Below are 20,173 nucleotides of genomic sequence, written 5' to 3'. Positions count from 1 at the left end.
CAAAAAAAAAAAAAAAAAAAAAAAAAAAACAGAAGTGATGGCTTTTGATAACTATGCCAAGGAATGGGGATTGAATAAAGAGGTGGCCCCTCAGGACTCCAAACTTCTTTATAATATTTCATTTTTTACATGGACAATGCATTTAATACATTCTTGTGTGATTAACTGGTTTTTCCTTTTTTTTTTTTTTTTTGAGACGGAGTCTTGCTCTGTCGCCCAAGCTGGAGTGCAGTGGCGTAATCTCAGCTCACTGCAAGCTCCACCTCCCGGGTTCATGCCATTCTCCTGCCTCAGCCTCCTGAGTAGCTGGGACTACAGGTGCCCGCCACCACGCCCAGCTAATTTTTTTTTTTGTATTTTTAGTAGAGATGGGGTTTCACCATGTTAGCCAGGATGGTCTTGATCTCGTGACCTTGTGATCTGCCCGCCTCAGCCTCCCAAAGGGCTGGGATTACAGGCGTGAGCCACCACGCCCGGTGATTAACTGGTTTTTCAAAAGAAAAGAAAAAACCGCACTCTGGGGTAGAAGAATCTAGACTGAAGGAAACAGATTGGAACCATCTGCAAAGAACCAATGCTGCCAGTTACTGAACACATACCACAGAGGATTCCCTCACACAACCCTTGAAGAAGTGAGGTACAAGCTTTCATATCCTTTCACAGATGAGGGAACTGAGGGTCACAGAGGAGGAAGTAACTCACAGTCATCCCTTCATTCAGAAAACATTTCACTGACTGCCACTCACTCTGTTCTGGCTTCTGTGTTGAGTTTTGCATATAGATTGGGAGATAAAAGAGGCTACTGTGTTCTCACTGTGCTGCTGGTGGCGGTACTGGAAAAACTAAACTCCAGGGTCCATACACCAACCACCATCTGCCACTGTCAGCCCCCACAGTCCACTCACCACCCCCTTCCTTCCAACCCCACTGCCTTAGCCAGGAGAGAAGCACTTCTTACTTGGGTTTTTCAGAGGCTTTGGCCGGCAATACTGTCAGCACCAGAGAGGACTTCTCGATGGCTGAACAGGAGACCACCAGGTTCATCTGGGGGATGAACTTGACCTGCTGACACCAGTTGGGATGGAGAGCCTGGGAAAACAGCAGCAATGGTGGGACTCCACCCAAGGACAACTTTCCAGACCCAGCCCCCAGAACATGACCAGGTGTTGGGACTGGAGGCGCCCAGATATCATGGAATCTAATGCCCTTCTCCTTGTGATCACAAAGTGATGTGGCCCCGCAGTCCTGGCCCAGTTCCTAGGACCAGCACTGGCCATCACTTGTCACTGAAAATGCTTAAGAGCACACAAGCGTACTTTCATTTGAAATCCTGTCAGTTAGAGGTTGGGGAGGGTCAGGCCCATACTAATCATCTCCCTTGAAGGGAGAAAGGATGAATTCGAGTCTGTCCAAGCCACAGTCGAGTTATCCACAGGGAGCCCCCTCTACAGATGGGCTGTGCTCCTGGCCCACTGCCACCCTCCATGTTTGTCATAGAGTGGAGTGCTCACGGAAGCACAGAGGGCATGAGAACGTTCATTTCGCTGCAACTTGAGCCACAAAAGATGACGTGCAGTCGAAGGGGCTGGCGGGGCTCTGAATTCTCTGGCCCCAGGTCTGTGACTTGGACCAGTGCTTGGCCCCCCAATCTAGAGATTTTCCTCTCCGGGACAAGATTGGAAAAGGCAGGTTGGAGAGATTGGCTCATCAAATATTTCTTCAGTGCTTTCTACATGCAAGACCCTGAGCTGGGTTTTATACACACTGTCACCAAGCGTCTGTCGCAATGAAGGCACTGAATCTAAGACACTGAGTGAGACCTGGAGGGAAAACCAAGCCCAAGATGACCTTCCCACAGAAGACAGAAGACTGGGTGCAGCGGCTCACGCCTGTAAACCCAGCACTTTGGGAGGCCAAGGTAGGTAGACCAGCCTGGGCAACATAGTGAGGACCTGTCTCAAAAAAAGAATAAAAAAATTTGCTGGGTGTGGTGCTTGTATTCCCAGCTACTTGAGGGCTGAGGTGGGAGGATCAGCCCGGGAGGTCAAGGCTGCAGTGAGCCATGATCGCACCACTGCATGCCAGCCAGGGCAACAGAGTAAGGCCCTGACTCAAAAAAAAAAAAAAAACAGTGCAGGCCTGTTGGACCACCCAGACCACCCAGAGTGCGTCATTCACTCATTCATTTGTGCAGCAAACGTATTGGGACCAAGCGTATTGTGCACCAAGTCCGGGGTACTATTTTAGGCACTGGAGACAACCGAGAGCACAAAGTCCCTGCCCTCGAGGAGCCGTCGATCTCGTGAAGGGTGACAGCATGAGGAATCAATGGTCGGACCACAAAAAGCTGGGAGCTGGGAAACACTGCGGTGAAGGGATGAAAGCAGAAGTGGGCACAGGGCTGTCCTAGGATGGCTGGTTGGGACCACAGGAAGTAGATAGGGGGAATACAGGTACCTTCGGGGAGAGCCCTGCAGCCTGAAGGTGCAGCACATGCCAAGGCACAGAGGCGGGAAGGGGCTGAGCGCATTCAGGGAACAGAAGAGGAGCCTGTGCCTCTGCATGAGAGCAAATGGGGAGAAAGAAGGTTGAAAACAAGCCCAGAGCTTGCAAGCAGGGGCCAGATCACCTCATGTCCTGACGGCCGTGGTAAAGACTTGAGATTTTGTTCCAAATGTGATGAGAAGCTACCGGGGTGACTCAACTGTATTTTTAACTCATCATTCCTCTGGCCCTAAATGGAGACAGTGCTGCATGAAGAAAGGAAGTGGGGAACCCAGCTAGAGGCCACTGCAGCCATGCAGGAGCGAGGCAGTGTTGGCCAGGACCAGGGCTTAGCGATGGCGGTGGTGAGAGGGGCATGGCCACACTGAGATGTGGTCTGCAGATGCAGCTGGTGGGATCCAACAGCTGCCACAATCTGTTTCCGGAGACCAAACCCCAAGGCCTAAGACTGAACCCAGGGAGTAAATCTACTTTGTATTTATTTTGAGTGGTGCGTGTGTACAGATAATTACCATTGTAACAGGCCAAGGAAAGAAACAACTCACCTTCAGCCGGTAGCTTCTATACAAAGCAGACTTCTCATTTAAGAGTTTCTGCATGGAAACTTTGATCCAGTGATCTGATAGGGGAAAAAATCAAGGTCCACATCAGCAGCTTTCCCCCTTTGCTCGGCAAGCAAAGCCTCAAAAACGTCTTAAGTTGGCTTGCAACTCCTGTGCTTCTCAAAAGACTTTTCCACCCAAACCCTCACTGGCGCCTCACTGTGTCCTAGTGAGCTCAGCGGAGTGCCCCCACCCCAGGAAAAAGACTCAGGCAGATCAATGCTGCCTCCTAGAGTGCCCCTGCCAGTGCATGGCAGAACTAGAACCAGACTTCAGGGCACCTCACGCTTCTTAGGTGCTGCAGTCTAAACAAGCTGATTCTTTATTAGGGAGCTCCATCTTTGCTGGAGTGGAAAAGGAATTGAGACTCTAGGCTCTTTTTATTCTGACAAGTAATCACTTGGGAGTTTGCCATCATGCCTCAAACTACATGCACTCCTTGTCCAGAAAGCACAGGTTCCAAAAAGTAGAAGTTCCAGGTATGCATCATAAAATAAGCATGTCTGGGCCAAGCGCAGTGGCTCACACCTGTAATCCCAGCCCTTTAGGAGGCCAAGGTGGGAAGGTCACTTGAGGCCAGGAGTTAAGCGACCAGCCTGACCAGCATAGTGAAACCCTGTCTCTACAAAAATACAAAAATTAGCTGGGCATGGTGGCATGCACCTGTAATCCCAGCTACTCAGAAGGCTGAGGTGGGAGAATCACTTGAACCCGAAAGGCAAAGGTGGCAGTGAGCCGAGATCGCATCATTGCACTCCAGCCTGGGCGACAGAGCAAGATTCTCCAAAAAAAAACACACACACACACACACACTTAAATAAAACAAGCCTGTCTGGAGGAATTCAGACATGCCAGGTGCAGCCCTCATGGGGCTTAGCATCTCCTGACTGCTGAAACCATTCAAGGCCAGCAGTTGATGGATCCTCAGGGAAAGCAAAGCCAATCTGACACAGACGAGTGGAACCAGCACTGTCAGGGACAAACATGGGTCCTCCGTCAGAGCAGTTTTCTAAGAAGGCAGGTCACAAATGCTGGGGCAGTCTAGGCTCAGGTTCCCTCCCAGGGATGGAGGAGGGAAGAGGCAGCAAGGATGGATCTGGGGGCTCATGCCAAGCATTGTACTGCTGCAAAGTCACCAGCCCTATCTTGCAAGGGCAGGAGGAAGCTTGCAAAGTAAGTCTCAGGGAGGGGTGGAAAGTTGCCCAAGACTGCCAGAGTGGGGCTGGTCGTACATGAGCACAGGCAGGAATCAGCTTTATGATGCACTGTGGTTTAATCATCAGTTTACCTGCCTGTCTCTCCTACTAGGGCTGTGAGGGAGGGCAGGGAAGAAGTCATAGTCACTGTGCACTTACTAGGTGCCTAACGTTCCACATTTCTTATACCAAAGCTATCAATGAAGTAAGGCAATCCCTATTTGAATAAGGGAACTGAGGCACAGAGAGGTTAAGCAATTGGCTCCAGGTCACACAGAACTGGGGTGCATACCTGGGTCTGTCCATCTCTTCCCAAGTCCACATACTGGGCCCACCTCATCTTCATGTTTGTCCCCAGCCTTCAATCAGCAGTTGGCATGGAAGGACTCCTGCCTAACATTCCAGTGTCATCTGCCTCCCTCGATATCCCATTCACCATGTGGCTCAAAGACTACCACAACCTCCCATGCCAGTTCCCAGGGTGGTGCAGAGTGACTAGGCTCAAGCAGCTGAGTGGGTGGCTCAGGGCAGGGCAGGCACCCGAGGCCGATGAGGCAAGCAGGGTGCCAGCCCACTGCTGTGTCCAGGACAGGATCTGGACACTGCCCCAACAAGCCTGCCAGAGGCCTATTACCAAGGCCTGGGAACCCCTGGAGGGTCCTGCTTAGTTACTCTGGCTGGAAGAGGGGTTAGTGTCCCTGTATGGGGCCCCTGGTGGCCTGGGCCTCCTGGTAGATGTGAGGCAACCTGGAGAGCCAGCACTGTACATGCAAGGCTGGGTTCTAGAGAGGCTCCAGTTCAGATGAGTTTCCTAGGCAGCCCCAAGCCGTGTCTTCCGGGGATCTAGCGACCTGGGCAGAACAGCTCCAATGACTTCCTCCTGCGTGTAATCAGTGTGGGATGCAGCCCAGCAAAAGGCTAAAAGCACAGACTCCGAGGCAGGCGGCCGGACTTCAGATCTTAGCCCCCGCTCACCGGGCAGGGGCATGTGCAGGTGACCTCACCCTTTCTGCCTCTTATTATAGGCTGCAGCAGCGGCTCCTCCCTCCTGACAGTAGGGGCAGATACGGGAGGTGATGCACGCAAAGCGCTCAGCAAGGGGTGCTCTAGACACAGCTGTGCCCACTCACCCACGCCAGCCAGGCAGTGCCCAGGCTCCACAGAGCCCACATCCAGGACAGCCCCTGCCCACCAAAGGCAGCACTAGAGCCAAGGAGAGCACATGCCTCCTCACCACCATCCAAGGAAGTTAGCATCAGCACTCTCAACCAGGATCAGAGTGGATGAGGGACTTCCCCAGGGTCCCACCACTGGCATTGTGCTGGGGTGAGAAGCGTCCTGCACCCCCAGACCACACCCGCACAGCCTCCCATCCTCAGAGAGGCCGACCTCTCCCCAGCCCTTGTGGTCTTCTGCTGTCCCCCATCACCTCTCCCTTTGCGCTGAGCTGCATGCACCCTGCGCTCAGAAGCAGATGCCTTCCCAGAGGCTCCAGAGCAGAGGCAGGGAGTGGGGGGCTCGGGGACCAGGATGGGCTCAGCACCCACGTCTAGGCCATGCCCAGGCCTCCACCCCCTTCCCCAGCATCTTAGCTACCCCACTTGGAGGCCCTGGGGAGAATACGGGGGTTGAACAGCCCACTGGTCACGTTTTCGGAGGTGAAGACGATAACATTGCCTTTGGCATCCCCATAGCAGAATACACCTCTGTGATAGTCAGACCTGCAGAAAGATGGAGAGAAGAGGCTGTGTGGGCCGGGCACAGTGGCTCACGCCTGTAATCCCAGCACTCTGGGAGGCCAAGGTAGCTTAATCACCTGAGGTCAGAAGTTTGAGACCAGCCTGGCCAACAAGGTAAAACCTCATCTCTACTAAAAATACAAAAATTAGCCAAACATGGTGGTAGGCACCTGTAATCCCAGCTACTCAGGAGGTAGAGGCTGTAGTGAGCTGAGATGGTGCCACTGCACTCCAGCCTAGGAGACAGAGTGAGACTCTGAGTCAAAAAAAAAGAAAAAAAAAAAGAGTCTGTGGAGCCTCCACTCCCTCCCTTGCCCCCCAGTAGCCTCCCTTCTCCTTGGAAGCAAGGGCAGTTCCAACAAGACTTTCCGGCTTTGCCTAGACACCTGAGGAGCCAACAAACATAGGCCCAGCAGACCAGGTCCAGCCCATCACTGAACCAGAATTCAATTTTTTTTTTTTTAAACCAAAAATAAATGAATCCCTAGTCCTCCAGCTGCCGTTTGTTAAGTCACCCCTCCCAATAGACTGTGACATCCCCGGACTCCTCAGCCACAGCTAGACAAGCCTCCGCTGGGATTTGATGGCTGTCTTGAGTGGGGAAGTGACAATGACTCCAAGCTCTGAGTGACCATGAGAGGTGACCCTGAGAGAGAAGCAGCCTGGAGGGAGGAAGACACAGGGTCCTTGGAGCCAGAGGGGAGATCTTTCCAGATCTTTCCAAGGAGGGTTTCTGGGGGCCCCAACCCTAGTCAGTGATGTGGCTACTGCAGGAGGCCTGGGCCTCCTGGTTCATGTGGGGAACACCCAGTGGAGACTCACCAGTAGTCCATGACCAGGGCACAGCTGTCCAGATCAATAAAGGTGAAGGCCGGGACACATTTGCGGTCACTAATATCAAAGAAATCTGGGGGAAAGACAGAAGGCCACATGAAGCCCACAGCCGTACCTGGGAGGTCTTCAGTCACGGTGAGCAGCCTCATTGCTTTCCCAAGGAATCTCTCGCTCCTTCAGCCCTTTTTCCCCCATGGTAACCACAGACAGCTGTTTACAGAGTAAACCCACCCACCGGGAACCCCACTGAAAGCCCCTAAAGGCTTCCAACTGCAGCTGGAATAAAATCCCAGGCCGGGTATGGTGGCTCACACCTGTGATCCCAGCACTCAGGGAGGCTAAGGCAAGAGGATTGCTTGAGCCCAGGAGTTTGAAACTGCAGTGAGCAGTGATTGTACCACTGCACTACAGCCTGTGTGACAGAGCAAGACCCTGTCTCAATTTAAAAAAAAAAAAATCTGACTCCTTCCAACAGATCAAGCCTCATTTTCAGCCTCTGATGAGCAATAGCCTTGCCATCGTGCTGTCTCCTGCATCTGAATGGCAGCCTGTCGCCCTCCTCTGCCTCTCTATATGGCGGGCCACCCCAGAGGGCTGTGGGTCACAAGAGGAGTGCTGGCTGGACTGCAAAGGCCAGGGATCACACTGCTGGCACTTCCACCCCTGCTTCTGAGTGCCTCCTTCTGCTTGTCTGAGTGCCTCCGAGCAGGTGACCGCTGCTCCATCAGGACAGCAGTGATGACATAATTCTCTCTAAAATGGGGTTCTAGGCTGGGGGCAATGGCTCACACCTGTAATGCCAGCACTGTGGGAGGCTGAGGCGGGTGAACCACCTGAGGTCAGGAGATGGAGACCAGCCTGGCACACATGGTGAAACTCTGTCTCTACTAAAAATACAAAAATTAGCCAGGTGTGGTGGTGTGTGCCTGTATACCCAGACACCTGAGGAGCCAACAAACACAGTCCCAGCAGACCAGGTCCAGCCCATCATCAAACCAGAATTCAATATTTTTTTTCAACCAAAATAAATGAATCCCTAGTCGAGCTACTCAGGAGGCTGAGGCAGGAGAATCACTTGAACCCAGCAGGCAGAGGTTGCCGTGAGCCGAGATTGCGCCACCGCACTCCAGCCTGGGCGACAGAGTGAGACTGTCTCAAAAAAAATAAAAAATAAACGGGGTTTATTTGTATTTATCTAACGCCAAATTCTCAGGGCTGTCTGAGGATAAAGGGTGAGAATGTCTGGGACAGCACCGGGTCCCCCGGAAACAGGTGTTGCAATGGAAAGCCCAGGCGGGTCACAGATACATTAGCCCTTGCTGATGGCTGACCACTTTCTCTGTATCACACAATGTAGCCTCATAATGATGTCAGTGTTAATTAACTGCCCACTATGTGCCAGGCACTATGCCTGCAGCTTCACACACTTAACTAAGCCACACTCACCCTCGAGTCATGTATCATTGGCCCCATTTTACCTCTGGGTAAAGTGAGGGACTGGGAGGTAAAGTAATTGCTCAAAGGCAGACATCTACAGAGCAGTGGGACCAGGCTCTGAACCCAGGTCCTTTTTATTCCAAAGTCCCTGTTTATTCCAGAACAGCCACGCTCTCTCCTCCCATTCAGCCTCGCATTGCCGGCTGTCATTTCATGTATTAATTTCCTCTTCCTGACCACCTTACAGGTCTGCTCAGTCAGAGGCTTCATTCGTCATCCATCCATTCAATAGTCATCGAGCATCCAGAAGGTACCAGGCACTGAGACACTGAGTTGAGCAGAACAGATGCAGTCCCTGACCTCATGGAGCTTCCAGTTTGGAGGAGGAGACATGCACTAAACAGAAGCACACTAATACATGTGAGATGACACTGAAAGGGGGACCTTGAAGGAAGAGGTACAATCTCATGCGGTCTTTTTAACAGAGGATCTTGGAATAGAGGGTCAGGGAGGGATTCCTGGAGGAAGTAACTTCTGAGATGAGAGCCAAAAGAAAAGCAGAGGCTGTCAGGGCAGAGAGAGAGGCAGGAGGGATGGCAGGGCACAGAGACCGAGGATCCCACCTCCATCCTAAGAACACTGGGGTAGGGTGAAGATTTTCTGCAGAGGGTACTGTAAATGCACATCCTGCCTTTGGGGGCATGAGGGAAGCACGGCATGCAGTAGAGGCTTTTTTTTTTTTTTTTTTTTTTTCAACTGAGTCTCTCTCTGTCACCCACGCTGGAGTGCAGTGGTGTGATCTTGGCTCACTGCAACCTCCACCTCCCAGGTTCAAGCAATTCTCCTGCCTCAGCCTCCCAAGTAGCTGGGATTACAGGCGTGTGCCACCACACCCGGGTAACTTTTGTATTTTTTGTTTTGTTTTCTTCTGTTTTTGAGACAGAGTCTCGCTCTGTCACCCAGGCTGGAGGGCAGTGGCAGGATCTCAGCTCACTGCAAGCTCCACCTCCTGGTTTCACGCCATTCTCCTGCCTCAGCCTCCCGGGTAGCTGGGACTACAGGCGCCAGCCACCTCGCCCGGCTAGTTTTTTGTACTTTTGGTAGAGACGGGGTTTCACCACATTGGCCAGGCTGGTCTTGAACTCCTGACCTCAGGTGATCCACCTCCCAAAGTGCTGGTATTACAGGAGTGAACCACCACACCTAGCCAGGAGAGGCTATTTAAGTGAGAGTGAAGGGGGCCTGGGCTAGGAGTGGCAAGAGGCAGGAGGTAGAATCAGGACCAGAGATAGACCAGTTATGGCCTCTGGCTTGTAAATTTCAGTCTGTTCAACATCACTGTATTCATTCGAGCATTCACAGACCACCCCCTGCCTACTTGGCACTAAGGCCTCTCCGCCTGGCAATCCTCCCATGGGGCTCTGATTCATGTTCACAGTTGCTCAGCTAACAGACTTCTCCCAGGCACAAATGCATGGCTCCCAGTGGCTGAGAGCAGGGCTGGGGAGCCCCCAGGGGGACTCACCTATCTTTTGCTTGGTAGACGCAACTGCAATGAGGTTCATATTGTGCAGACATACCATGTCGACGACCCACATCGGCTGGTTGTAGAGCTGCTGGGTCTGGTTAAGCTGGCCAGAGGAAGAGCAGAGGAGATGGGCTGGGAAGCATACTCAGTCCAGCACAGCTCCCCGTGAACCTCTCCTGCCACACGAGGCCCTGGAGCTACCACAGACCTAGCAGGGAGCCCAGCACTACCACTAAGACTAGTGATGGGGACCTTGAATAAACAGATAAACTCCCTAGCCTCCCTGGGTCTCAGTTTCCACATTTGTAAAACAGGCTTGAAGAACACCTTCTTTACAACTCCCTTCTGGAGCGGTCTCACAGTTCTATCAAAGTCTTGGCAGCAGTGAGCTGTGAACACACCACTGCACTCAAGCCTAGGCAAGAGTGAGACCCTGTCCCCCCACCCAAAAAAAAGCCAAAGTCTTGAATATGCATAGATCATGATCCACGGATCTGTTTCCAAGATATTTCTATGAGTGTGTTTGCATCTATTCAAAGGGGATGCTGCAGCTGCTGTTAGAGCAACAGGCCAGAAGCCACCTGGAAAGCACAGCTGATATCAACCCACACCATGGACACCACCCAGACATTAAGAACAAGGGAGCTGTGCACATGCTAATAAAGAGCTGCCAAGAAATATGATTAAGTGACAAACCAAGGTAAAAAGCAACATTATAATATGCCTCCATTATCACATTTAAAAAGAAAAGGGCACAGTGGCTCATGCCTGTAATCTCAGTACTTTCAGAGGCCAAGGTAGGAGGATCACTTGAGCCCAGGAGTTCAAGACCAGCCTGGGCAACATAGGGAGACCCCATCTCTACAAAATTAACAAAAAAGGCTGGGCGCAGTGGCTCACACCTGTAATCTCAGCACTTTGGGAAGCCGAGGTGGGCAGATCACTAGGTCAGGAGTTCGAGACCAGCCTGGCCAATGTTGAAACCCCGTCTCTACTAAAAATACAAAAATTAGTTGGGCGTGGTGGTGCTCGCCTGTAATCCCAGCTACTTGGGAGGCTGAGGCAGAAGAATCACTTGAACCTGGGAGGCAGAGGCTGCAGTGAGCCGAGATCATACCACTGCACTCCAGTCTGGGTGACACAGCAAAACTCCGTCTCAAAAAAAAAAAAAAAAAGAAAGAAAGAAAGAAAGAAAAAAAGAAAAAATTAGCTGGGCATGGTGGTGCATGCCTGTAGTCCCAGCTACTTAGGAGGCTGAGGTGGAAGATCCCTTGACCCCAGGAGGTTAAGGCTTCAGTGAGCCATGATTGCACCACTGCACTCCAGCCTGGGTGACAGAGCAAGACCCAGTCTCAAAAAAAAAAAAGGAAAGAAAAGAAAAGGGGGGTATGTAGAGAGGATAGCCATGGAAGACCACCCCAAAACTGGTCATAGCATTTGCCTGCAGGGAGAGGAAGTAGGAACTGAGGGAAGGAAGACTGACTTCCTCTGTCTGCCCCTCCATAGGTCTGAATCCTGTTTTCCATCTGCAGGCGTCACCTGGTCAAAGTGGCTTATGAACAGAGGATTTGTTCTGCAAAGTTGCGAGGAATGAATGGAATAATTAAAGCATTGAGGGTGGTGCCCAGCACTCAGTAGGAGCTCAGCACCGGTGCCTCCTGCACTCGTGTAGCATGTACACAGAGACAATGTGAGCTGGCACTCCAGGCAGGGAAAGCCACGAGCAGAGCCAGGTCAGCAGAAATGAGCTGCTGTGTCCTGGGGAAGAGGGAGGCCAGCCCACTGGGTTTAGAGCTGGAGAGGAACCAGAGATGAGGTAGGTGTGGCCACCTAAGGAATCTGTATTTTACTCTCTTTTTTTTTTTTTTGAGACAGAGTCTTGCTCTGTCACCCAGGCTGGAGTGCAGTGGCGCGATCTCTGCTCACTGGAACCTCTGCCTCCCAGGTTCAAGAGATTCTCATGTCTCAGCCTCTCGAGTAGCTGGGATTACAGGTGTGTGCCACTATGTCTGGCTAATTTTTGTATTTTTAGCAGAGACGGGGTTTCACCATGGTGGCCAGGCTGGTCTCGAGCTCCTGACCTCAAGTGATCTGCCTGCCTTGGCCTCCCAAAGTGCTGGGATTACAGGCATGAGCCTCCGTGCCTGGTGCTGTATTTTACTCTTTGAATGACACCACAGACTCTGAACTGAAGAAAGCAGAAAGGAGTATGATCTGAAAACCTGGGAGGAAGGAGCAGGGAGGAGCATAAACCAATTCCTCTAGATGGATAATCAGAAGGAATAGGGAAGGCAGGGGCAGAGAGGAGCCTGCCCCATTAGAACTCAGAGAGCACCAAGGCTCCCTAGGTGGTTCTGGCGGTGAAGACAATGGACCAGAACCCTCCTGAGCCCCTCTCTCCTGCCCAGGGCTGGGGTCTAACTCACATACACCTGTAGCTTAGTAACTCCCACCCCTCCACCCCATACTGTTCAGAGAAACCAAAAGCCCTAGGGAGTTTCAGTGACCTGTGCCCAAGATCACACAGCTCTTGAGGGGAGCTCAGGCCCCGCCTCCAACTTGAGGTATTTCCATCTTCATGACAGTGGGTGTGTGGTCCTGAGAGGCCTACTCCTGCCAAAGCAGCCCCTCCAGGAAGAATCCAGGTCTGCTGGGCCTTCCCAGAGAGCCTTCCTCTGTCCCCTTCAGCCTTTGGAGGTGCTTTGGTGACCATGTAGCAGCCACAAGCAGGAGCTCTGGCTGCAACACACCCTGCCCCAGTCCACACACAGAAAGGGAAGGTGGAGGGCTATGGAAGCCACAGCCTCAGGATGGTAATTGTGACTCCCCCTTGGTGCACCCAGGAGAGCCACGGGACCCCCACGGACCTTAGTTCCACCCAGGCCTCTTCTTCCCCAAAAGATGAGCCCTGATGCAACTGTGAATCACTCTGCAGTTACACAGGCTCAGAAAGCCCTTCATCTGGGGGCTGTGTTCTCAATCAACCTTTCTGTAGAGCCCTGGAGAGCAATGCTTTCTTCGTCTGCTGGAGGATTTTGGACTGGCCTGGTGACCTGAGCGTCTTCTCATTTACTACTCTCAGCCAGGAGCTGGCAGTACAAAGACAATATATCCAGTGGGGACTTGCTGTGTGCCCTGCCCTGCCCCAAGCACTACACTTGTATTATGTCATTGCGTGTTCGCAAAAGCACTGTGAAGAAGCACTGTGACTAGCCCCATTTGACAGATGGGGAAACTGAGGCACGGGGCATATATAGTACCTTGTCCAGGTCACAGAGCTGGCAGGTGGTACAGTCAGGACTCTAACCCTGGGAGTTGGGCTCCAGAGCCCATGCTCACAACCACTATGATTTCCCACCTGGTCCAGGCAAAAGGCCTGAACTGGTAGGACGTGGTGACAGCGTGGGAGTGGCTGACCCCTAGCACAGGAGTCTTGGGGGTGACGATGCCATTCACTGAGATGGGGATGCAAGAGAAGGAAACCTGGTGGGCAGGGATAGCAAAAGGGACACGCTGTTTGGGCTAATGGGTTTGAGGGGTCTGTGAGACACCACATGGAATGGACATCCAGGTGGAATCCCGCTTAGCAGAAGGGAAATGTGTGGCTCCCACAGGACCCAGGTGCTGTGACTGTGAGTCCAGGCTGCTTAGACCATGAATCTGCCTGGCTCCAGGTCACCTTCACCATGGGGGTGCTAAGGCAGAGGCTCTCCAATGACCCATGTGTGTACCATGTGTACCGGCCCCACTCACCCTAAAGGAGCTGATCAGCAAGAAGGACTCAGACCAGAACTGCAGGATGCCGTCTTTGGTGACAGTCAGGAAACACCCGATCTTCTTGAACTGGTGGATTAAAAACACCACCTTCACCACCTCACAGCCATGGTTCCTGTGGAAGGCGATGAGAGAGAGAAGAGCCCAAGCAAAAACAGCTCAGGGAGGGGGCACCTGCGACAGAACAGCCAGCCACCGAGGAGGAGAGGCAAAAGCTGGCGGAGCGTCACACACACGCACGCACACGCGCACGCCAGAAAACCAGAGCTGGCTCCTCCAAGCAGGTTTCTACTGGATCATCAACAGTGGCCAAAAGAAAAACGGCCCCACATAGAAGCTGATATGAGGCGGGGCTCCAGAAGCGAGAAGCAGCAGGCTTATCCTGCGAGTAGCCAGCCAGCCTCCTCGCGACGTGATGGGACAGAGGAGACAGAACGGAGGTTGTTCGCAAAGCTCTTTTCATAGGAAAAGCTGGCCACAGAGGGTGAGCAGAGTGGAGCCTGAGGCTGAAAACTGAGAAACAGCACTTTCTTGCAACTGCTCTAGTGCTCTGGGGTAGAGGGGGAAACAGAACCGAAGGATAAAATCAAAGTGGACAAGGAGCAGTGGGGAATTAGGGCCCCACGCACCAAACCCTACAGCCAACAGCTCCTGGGGCAGGCCTGGCCTCGCAGGAGGCCGCCCTTGAGCCTTCGCACAGGCTTTGATGCTCCCCTCTGGGGGCTTCTCCCCTGCACCCAAGTGGGCTAAGCCAGCTGTCTGGCCATCAAGAGTCCCTGCCATTCCAGCTTCCCAGCATGGCATGGCACACACTCTCCTACTTGATCTGCTCAATCTTTGGGCCCTGGTAGAGCAGGTGATATTACCTCCTCCTACAGGGACCCAGGGGATAATCATTTGCCTGGAGTTATGTTCTATTTACCAGCAGGGCTGGAACTAGAACCCAGGCACTGTGACCCCTCCTCCAGGGCCCTTTCCAAATCTAGTGGGCCTGGTCTGACCTTGGGCTTAAGGATAACCCACGCCACTGTGAAAATTCAACTGCCATTACCATCTCTGCAGAAGAGCAAGGGAAACGTGTCTGGACACGGTTCTCCTCTCTCCTGTCCTCAGCCCATGGCTCTGGGCAGATTGTGATGAATATTCTCAGTTGCCCTCTCATCTCTTCCAACCCTGACACTTGTCAGGGCCAAAGACGGTGCAGAATGGGATGATAGGTGACAGCTAGGAAAAGGGAAGATAGCCCTAAGGAAACGGCGTCTCAGGGAGGACTTGGTTTCCTCACCTGTATGACGACAGCACCTGCACCTCCTAGGGCTGGGATCAGATGGGAGGCTGCATTTGGTGCACCCGGCCCAGGCTCAATAAAGGTAAGCCAACTTTTTAAAGTTACTCTTTCATGAAGGTAATTAAATGTTACTCGTTTATTTTCCCCACCAAGTTGGAAAGCTCTCCGGGTTTGTAGGTTGAGCAAATAAATAGGAGAAAATAGGAACAAGCCTCTTGACATTTTGTTTCAGGACCTTTAAACACCCTCGAGATCTAAATGGCCCAAAGAAATAGAAAGACCTGGCCGGGCAGGGGTGCTCACGCCTATAATCCCTGCACTTTGGAAGGCTGAGGCTAGTGGATCACTTGAGGTCAGGAGCATTACTTGAGGTCAGGAGGCGGGTGGATCACTTGAGGTCAGGAGTTCGAGACCAGCCCGGCCAACATGGTGAAACCCCATCTCTACTAAAAATACAAAAATTAGCCAGGTGTGGTGGCACACACCTATAGTACCAGCTACTCAGGAGGCTGAGGCAGGAGAATCACTTGAACCCGGGAGACAGAGGTTGCAGTGAGCCAAGATTGCACCACTGCACTCCAGCCTGGGTGACAGAGTGAGACTCTGTCTCAAAACAAAGGGCCGGGTGCGGTGGCTCAAGCCTGTAATCCCAGCACTTTGGGAGGCCGAGACGGGCGGATCACGAGGTCAGGAGATCGAGACCATCCTGGCTAACATGGTGAAACCCCGTCTCTACTAAAAAATACAAAAAAAAATTAGCCGGGCGAGGTGGTGGGCGCCTGTAGTCCCAGCTACTCGGGAGGCTGAGGCAGGAGAATGGCGTGAACCCGGGAGGCGGAGCTTGCAGTGAGCTGAGATCCGGCCACAGCACTCCAGCCTGGGCGGCAGAGCGAGACTCCGTCTCAAAAAAAAAAAAAATAATAATAATAATAATAATAAACAAAGAAATAGACCAGTGAAGGCTTGACCTTATCAAGTAATGTGTTCATGCCAAAATGTACAGTTATGTATTTGAACATACTTCATGTGAAGTGGTTGCTTTTATCTGATTGTATCGTGGGAATGAACACTAATTAGGGAATGTCTCCCCTTCCTACTGCTGTAAAACAGAAGTATGTAAATCGCCCTTCAAGCTACATGAGCTGGACATGCTAAATGGGAACCAGCAAGATTGCCCAGGCCCACACAGTGCAGAGTAGAAGCTAGAGCGCTGGCAGGGACAAATTCTCCACCAGATAACCCTCTGTAGAGTATTTCCTGGGGCTTACGGCAAAAGCCTATGTGCACCTCCCTGCAACAACTACTGGACTTTGGACTAGGGAATGTCCCCTTGAGAGGCATTTACTACCTTGTTATGGGACATTAACTGACGCTACGCCTATGACAGAAGGACATAAAATTATCTTGAAACCTGAAATACCCAGATGTCTTGAGTGATATCAGAGAAATGCTCTAATGGGGCCTACAGAGGCCAGAAGAATTCCATAATAAAATGGAAATGGTTGGCCACGCGCAATGACTCACACCTGTAATACCAGCACTTTGGGAGGCCAAGGCAGGCGATCACCTGAGGTCAGGGCTTCAAGATCAGCCTGGCCAACATGGTGACATCCCGTCTCTACTAAAAATACAAAAACTAGGCCAGGCACAGTGGCTCATGTCTGTAATCCCAGCACTTTGGGAGGCTGAGGTGGGCAGATCATGAGGTCAGGAGATTGAGACCATCCTGGCTAACACGGTGAAACCCCATCTCTACTGAAAATACAAAAAATTAGCTGGGCGTGGTGGCGGGCACCTGTAGTCCCAGCTACTCGGGAGCCTGAGACAGGAGAATGGTATGAACCCGGGAGGCGGAGCTTGCAGTGAGCTGAGATCAAGCCACTGCACGCCAGCCTGGGCAACAGAGCAAGATTCCGTTTCCAAAAAACAACAACAACAACAAATTAGCCAGGTGTGGTGGCAGCCACCTGTAGTCCCAGTTACTCGGGAGGCTGAGGCAAGAGAATCGCTTAAACTCAGGAAGCAGATGTTATAGTGACCGGAGATGGTGCCACTGCACTCTAGGCTGAGCCACAGAGCAAGATCTTGTCTCAAAAAAAAAAAAAAAAAATCCCCCAAAAAAATAAATACAATAAAATGGAAATGGTTTACACAGCATCTTGCTACCTGGGGAATGCAAGCAAGAGATATTCACAAGCCAGGAGCCTCTTTACCCCAGGACTGATTCTGGAACTGTGTGGGGTGCTGCTGGGTTCTATCAACACTTGGACAGTGTGCTGTGAACAGCTATCAAGTGTCCAACAAGGAAATGCTGGCTTTCCAGTTTCAAAGTGAATGGACAATATTCTGTCTGGAGGGCTGCTACTTGGAGCAAAGAAGGTAGAAACTGATCAGTCTCAGTGGGCTAAATTGCATTTGCATGCTGTTTTTCTTCTTCTTTTTTTTTTTTTTTTTGAGACAGAGTTTTCACTCTTGTTGCCCAGGCTGGAGTGCATTGGTACAATCTCGGCTCACTGCAATCTCTGCCTCCCAAGTAGCTGGGTTCAAGCGATTCTCCTGTCTCAGCCTCCCGAGTAGCTGGGATTACAGGCACATGCCACCACGCCTGGCTAATTTTTGTCTTTTTAGTACAGACGGGGTTGCATCACATTGGTCAGGCTGGTCTCGAACTCCTGACCTCAGGTGATCCGCCCACCTTGGCCTCCCAAAGTGCTGGGATTGCAGGCGTGAGCCACCGTGCCCTGCCTTGCGTGCCATTTTTCTAACAGTGATGGAAGAATTGAACAGCGGTGGAAGCTCCTGTGTTTGGGATTTTACTGACTCACAGGCAGTGACCAATGGCCTGGCCATGCACTCAGGCAAGAGGGCCAGGGAAACCTGGCCTGTTGAAGGGATGCCCCATGGAGCACGGCCCTGTGGAGATTTGAGGGGTGTATTAAAGCTGAACAAGTCAATGCCCCTCAGAAGAACTCCCAGGTTCAGAAGCTGACTAGAATTGACAAGCAGAGATCCCCATGTGCTCCCATGAGGTGGCCACCTGGTTCCATAAAATGAGTAACTAGTGGGGGCTGCAGAGTGTGGAGATGGGCTGAATCTTCACATGTTCCTCTTGCACTCCGTCAGGCAGATAATGCCAGGAAGGAGACAGAGACTGCCAATGACCATGAGACACAGTCCCTCTGGGAAGGTCCTGAAACACAGCAGACAGCTGAGACTGATGCTGGGAGCCCTGGAGGGCTACAAATGGGTCTGGACAGGAAGAGACACTAACTCTGGAGTGGGCTTTGCTCAGAGCGCCATAAAAACACAGAGCAGAAGATGTCAGATGGGTTTGGAGGCCGACCGTCATTTCTTCAGACCAAGAAACAAACTATTGAGCTCTTAATGTCCAACAATGGCAGAGAACCCCATTGCTGGTAGAAAGCACAACAGGCAATCTAAACACTGGTTGCCTAAAACGGAGGGGACGGATGCATGAAGGCGCTGGCATACCCACCCTCAAGAGTGTGCGCTCACCTTCAGCAGGAGTGGGACCAAAGGGGTGGCCTCACTAGATTTTCTGTTTTTTTGGTTGATGTGGAAAGAAAAGTGGGGAGGATGCTGGTATGACTATGCAGTTGTGCCAAGGGAGGAATATACTTGTAAAATGACTACTTTTTTCTTTCCTGCCCAAATTGTCAGAGGCATTTGAACCAAAGCAGCTCCATCTTGAATAACAGCTGGTTAAAATAAGGCTGAGACCTACAGGGCTGCATTCCTAGGAGGTTAGGCATTCTAGGTCACAGGATAAGATGGGACATTGGCACAAGGCACAGGTCATAAAGACCTGGCTGATAAAACAGCATGAGGTAAAGAAACCAGTCAAAACCCACCAAAACCAAGATGCCAATGAAAGTGACCTCGGGTCATCCTCACTGCTCATTATATGCTAATTATAATTCATTACCATGCTAAAAGACACTCCCACCAGCACTATGATAATTTACAAATACCATGGCAACATCAGTAACTTATGCTACCTGGTCTAAAAAAGGGAGAAACTCTCAGTTCTGGAAATTGTCCACCCCTTTCCCAAAATCTCATGAATAATCCACCCCTTGTTTAGCATATAACCAAGAAATAACCATAAAAATAGCCAACCAGTAGTCCTCGGGGCTGCTCTGCCTATGGAGTAGCCACTCTTTTATTCCTTTACTTTCTTAATAAACTTGTTTTCACTTTATGGACTCGCCTTGAATTCTTTCATGCATGAGGCCCAAGAACCCTCTCTTGGGGTCTGGATCAGAACCCCTTTCCAGTAACAAAATTTTTTTTCTCCCCTACCTGTTGGTCCAGTGGTCCTAGGGTCCAATTACAAGTGTTGGAAGCAGGGATAATTTCTTTTTTTTTTTTTGAGTCTCGCTCTGTCACCCAGGCTGGAGTGCCAGTGGCACCATCTCGGCTCACTGCAACCTCTGCCTCCCAGGTTTAAGCGATTCTTCCGCCTCAGCCTCCTGAGTAGCTGGGAATACAGGCTCGTGCCACCACATCCAGCTAATTTTTGTATTTTTAGTAGAGACAGGGTTTCACCATGTTGGCCAGGATGGTCTCAAACTCCTGACCTCAGGTGACCCACCGTCCTTGGCCTCACAAAGTGCTGGGATTACAGGTGTGAGCCACCATGCCTCGGCAGTGATAATTTCTTTTTTGTTTTTTTTTTGAGACCGAGTCTGGCTCTGTCGCCCAGGCTGGAGTGCAGTGGCTGGATCTCGGCTCACTGCAAGCTCCGCCTCCTGGATTTACGCCATTCTCCTGCCTCAGCCTCCCGAGTAGCTGGGACTACAGGTGCCCGCCACCTCACCCGGCTAGTTTTTTGTATTTTTTAGTAGAGACGGGGTTTCACAGTGTTAGCCAGGATGGTCTCGATCTCCTGATCTAGTGATCCACCCGTCTCGGCCTTCCAAAGTGCTGGGATTACAGGCTTGAGCCACTGCGCCCAGCCAAGCAGGGATAATTTCTAAGCAAGAAACAGTCACCATGTTTTAAAATGTTGTGAGAATTCCCTAAGGGCCTGATGGGGGTGGATTGTGCCTTCATCCCATCTGGCAAAATGACGCTTAAAAATAAATACAGCTATATTGCTTCGTGGTAAAAATGGCTCATGAGTTTGGAACTTGTGTAACCATATTCTCTATGAATGGGAATGGACTGAGGGGAGGCACTCGCTAGACTAGCATTGCTACCAGCGATCCAGATGGGCAGTGGCTGAACCTGATGTCCCTTGCAAAGGA

General features: G+C 51.5%; 1 protein-coding gene and 1 long non-coding RNA gene across 8 annotated transcripts in view; one reads left to right on the top strand and one right to left on the bottom strand.

Moving 5' to 3' along the window:
• EFCAB8 (EF-hand calcium binding domain 8) overlaps positions 1 to 20,173 on the bottom strand; it is a 106,952-nt gene that overhangs the window by 61,073 nt on the left and 25,706 nt on the right. For 4 of the 7 annotated variants that reach the window (XM_033186106.1, XM_033186103.1, XM_033186105.1 and 1 more), the window contains 7 exons: positions 13,595 to 13,730; positions 9,839 to 9,944; positions 6,865 to 6,949; positions 5,900 to 6,024; positions 3,051 to 3,124; positions 2,630 to 2,734; positions 959 to 1,089 (listed from right to left, as the gene is read on the bottom strand). In XM_033186106.1, the coding sequence (XP_033041997.1) occupies positions 959 to 1,089; positions 2,630 to 2,734; positions 3,051 to 3,124; positions 5,900 to 6,024; positions 6,865 to 6,949; positions 9,839 to 9,944; positions 13,595 to 13,730 (762 nt within the window). The remainder of the gene's footprint in view (positions 1 to 958; positions 1,090 to 2,629; positions 2,735 to 3,050; positions 3,125 to 5,899; positions 6,025 to 6,864; positions 6,950 to 9,838; positions 9,945 to 13,594; positions 13,731 to 20,173) is intronic. The other 3 variants (XM_033186107.1, XM_033186104.1, XM_033186109.1) reach the window with 2 other exon arrangements.
• Positions 6,922 to 11,439, top strand: LOC117068646. The gene is made up of 3 exons (XR_004431197.1): positions 6,922 to 7,011; positions 8,561 to 8,770; positions 11,348 to 11,439. It is a non-coding gene; the product is annotated as an uncharacterized LOC117068646 (long non-coding RNA).

The sequence above is a fragment of the Trachypithecus francoisi genome, unplaced genomic scaffold (assembly GCF_009764315.1).
Source record: "Trachypithecus francoisi isolate TF-2019V2 unplaced genomic scaffold, Tfra_2.0 Lachesis_group21, whole genome shotgun sequence".
NCBI lineage: Eukaryota > Metazoa > Chordata > Mammalia > Primates > Cercopithecidae > Trachypithecus > Trachypithecus francoisi.
Note: the sequence above shows the minus strand (reverse complement) of the source record. Positions and strands in the feature narration are given on the sequence as shown.